Below are 3342 nucleotides of genomic sequence, written 5' to 3' on the forward strand. Positions count from 1 at the left end.
GTGAGTAATATTTTACGTATGTTGGTAAATAGACTTTGGTGAACAGAGGGGTTATATATAAAATTTAAAAATTACATGTTTTTCAAGTATCTTTATAACTCCGTGTTATTGTACTTACATTATAACCAATCCGGTCCTTTTTGTCCACTCGAAATATGTTTACAGAACTGTTGTTATATGTGTTGCAATATCTGCTGTCCTCTTGGCCAGATTAAAAATGTGTTTTTTAACAGTAATGTCAAGGAGATTTATTTAACTGGAAAAATAAAGGATATATAAAAGGCACTGCCAAAAACTGATTGCCACGTCTACCTTGTGACAGGAATGTTGTTTGTGGCTCAAGATGGCTTGATGTCATTCATGAGGGAAACATTTGACATATATTTCAGCTATTAGAGACCAACAAGTTATTTATAGCAGTTTAAATACGAGCAATCAGTTTTGGGCATAACACCGGAACACCACGCATACACACTCATTCTGGGCCATTCATTCAGCAGTGTCAATAAAGATTCACCAAAACAGTCAGTTATGACGTCATCTTCGTGCGGCCTCCCGGAAGTGCGCGCTGGAGTCAGAATGGCGCAGAAGTGGAGCGGCGGCTGCAGCTCAGGTGTTGTTTGATGACAAATTCACCGAAAATCACCGGAAACCGGAGACCGGAGCGCGAGGTGGACAGGGATCTCGCGGAGGACACGCGCCGCCGTCGGGGACGCACACACGCGCAGTGAGTGTCCGCTACGCTTTGCGACCCCGCGGCTAGCATGCTAACGTGTTGAGTCACGGGGGTCCAAGTCCGCGAGCAGCCTCGCCGCGAGCTTCGGAGCACCCCAGGCCCGCCCGCAGGAGCCCTCCCGGCGGCCACGCTGCCGCCCACCACGGGCGGAGAAATTCAGAGGACCGCTAGCCTGTTAGCACTGCTCTTCCTATGTTAGCATGCTAACAGAGAAGCTAGCCGTCCGCTCAGGGGAGCCGGGGTCCACCTGACGTCATCAATGTGTTTGTCTTTGTTGTGGGAGTTTAATCACGTGGTTCACCGCGTCGCTGTCGCCCGTGCTCCTCACCTGAGTTCACAGGTTGCTTAGTTATTCCGCCACCAGGAGGGGCTGATCAGAGTGACGTCATCCGACATAGCTGGACTCATCTCCACAAGGGGTGGGACAGAGGTCCAGGTAGCTCATGTGAACATGCAGGTTATATAGCAATCAGAAGTTTGGTGGTTTGAGCCCTGGGTGCCAAAGTGCCTTTGAGCAAGACACTGAACCCTGAGTTACTCTTTAGGTGTGTGTGTGTGTGCTTTAAAGTGCTTTGAGCACTCCAGTAGTTGAATCAGACCTGTCCATTTACAGACAGCTGTTAGTCAAAGAGGCTACGCCCCCAATAATGCAGGTTATTACCCAGGCATGTTTTCCACACCCTGTCAGGTGTTAAACATGGCCGTCTGTCGGACAGAGTCAGAGAGACTTTATTTATCCCCAAGGGACAATTAAGATGCAGACAGAGGCCCAAATACAGTGGGCCTCTGTTGGGTGTCAGAGGGATCGCAGCAGAGGTTGCACACCTGCAGGCCAGGTGAGACTTGACCAGCCTGAGCCTCTGTGTTTTCAGACAAAGATCTAGGAGGCGGGGCTTAAGATCCTATTTAGGCAATTTTAACACAGATTACAGGTTTTATTATTACCTATCAGCTGACATAGACTCTGTGGCCCAATCGGCTCTTCCACAAGCTGAATCACCATGGAAACAGATGCAGAACAGGTGATGTTTCCTCTGGTTTTTTACGTGCATGTTGTCAGTGTGCAGCTTCTTCCGGAAAGCAGTAAAAGATGCCCAGCAGCTAAGACTGCATGTGATGCTCCTGCTGAGTCTCTGCAAACAGTGAACACACCTGTTCAGCCAATCACATTAATGCCCTCTGATTTGATTTCAGGTCTCCTTTATCAGGCTGTGGGACAGGAAGTGTTCATGTTTCCATGGAAACAGCTGTAATGTGTAGCCGTCATCTTAGAGACAAAGAGCAGCACTGAGTGCGCTCAGACACCAAATCATTCGCTGTAAATCAAATTTTATTCTCCCGCTCTGTGCTGAAGATTCTGCTGCTTCAGCTCTCAGATCATCATCATCATCCTTGATCATGGCTTTGATTGGTGCAAGCAGCATTCACAGGGTCATTCTGTGAGGAGGAAGAGTCGCATGACATTCAGAATACCCCTGTTTCATGTGAGTGCACACTGAGCCTGAAGCAGAGAGCCCAGGTTATCAGAGAGAGTTTGCTCTGACTGAGGTTAGGTTTTGTTGATCTAGTTAACTCAAAGAAAGCCTGGATATGTTGCACCTCCTCCGTAGTCATGGCCCTCTTACAACAATTCACCTGAACAGGTGTTTGGCCCTCTGTTAGACAGGTGGAGACTGCATTAAAGGTCGAAGCTCTGTCTGGACCCAGCTGTGTGTGTTTGTGTGTGTGTCAGCAGGTGATGGCGGAGCGACGAGGCGAGTGTTTGTGGAAGAAACACGTGGCGGAGCAACTCAAGCTTAGAGACCGAGAGCAGAGACAGGCCTTCGAGGAGATCATCCTGCAGTGTGAGACACACACTCTTTCTTTAACCCTCTGTACTCGGTAGAATTCCCTGGAATGTTCCAGTTTCCAGAGGTTCAGATAGAAATCTTAAAGTTATTTTAAGAACTGCTGTAAGGCAGCAGCTGTAAGTTGGTTTGAAGTCAAAGATCGCAAGTAGCTGAGCTATATATGAACATTTCTTCATCTTCCTCCTTAAGTCTGAAGTGAAGTCACAGCTCTAAAGCAGCGGTCCCCAACCACCGGGCCTCGGACCGGTACCGGTCCGTGAGTCGTTTGGTACCGGGCCGCGAGAGTTGAGGCTCAGGTGTGAAATGTATGGTTTTCAGGGTTTATATCGGTTTTCAGTGTTATTTTGTTATCGTTTTTATCGTTTACTCGGTTTTCCTGGGTCTTTTCACGTGTGTTATGAATAAATTTTCTTTTTTTGGTACCGGTACTGGTTTTATTTTGTTGTATTTAAAGGCCGGTCCGTGAAAATATTGTCGGGCATAAACCGGTCCGTGGCGCAAAAAATGTTGGAGACCGCTGGACTAAGACACACAAACCTGCATGAACACACTCAGTTAGATTAATTCAATTCAATTCAATTTTATTTATATAGCGCCAAATCACAACAAAAGTCTCCTCAAGATACAGAGAAAAACCCAAAAATCATATGACCCCTATGAGCAGCACTTTGGCGACAGTGGGAAGGAAAAACTCCCTTTTAACAGGAAGAAACCTCCAGCAGAACCAGGCTCAGGGAGGGGCGGGGCCATCTGCTG

The 3342-nt window shown here is 47.5% G+C and overlaps 1 protein-coding gene across 4 annotated transcripts in view; it reads left to right on the forward strand.

Moving 5' to 3' along the window:
• Window positions 1–522: 522 nt before the first annotated feature.
• Window positions 523–3342, forward strand: part of atg16l1 (ATG16 autophagy related 16-like 1 (S. cerevisiae)) — a 23927-nt gene continuing 21107 nt past the window's right edge. For 3 of the 4 annotated variants that reach the window (XM_005751616.1, XM_005751618.1, XM_005751619.1), the window contains exons 1-2: window positions 523–727; window positions 2469–2580. In XM_005751616.1, the coding sequence (XP_005751673.1) occupies window positions 2475–2580 (106 nt within the window). In that variant the 5' untranslated portion in view covers window positions 523–727; window positions 2469–2474. The remainder of the gene's footprint in view (window positions 728–2468; window positions 2581–3342) is intronic. The other variant, XM_005751617.1, reaches the window with a different exon arrangement.

Source organism: Pundamilia nyererei, unplaced genomic scaffold (assembly GCF_000239375.1).
Source record: "Pundamilia nyererei isolate P.nyererei 1_Seehausen unplaced genomic scaffold, PunNye1.0 scaffold00319, whole genome shotgun sequence".
In the NCBI taxonomy this organism is placed as follows: Eukaryota; Metazoa; Chordata; class Actinopteri; order Cichliformes; family Cichlidae; genus Pundamilia; species Pundamilia nyererei.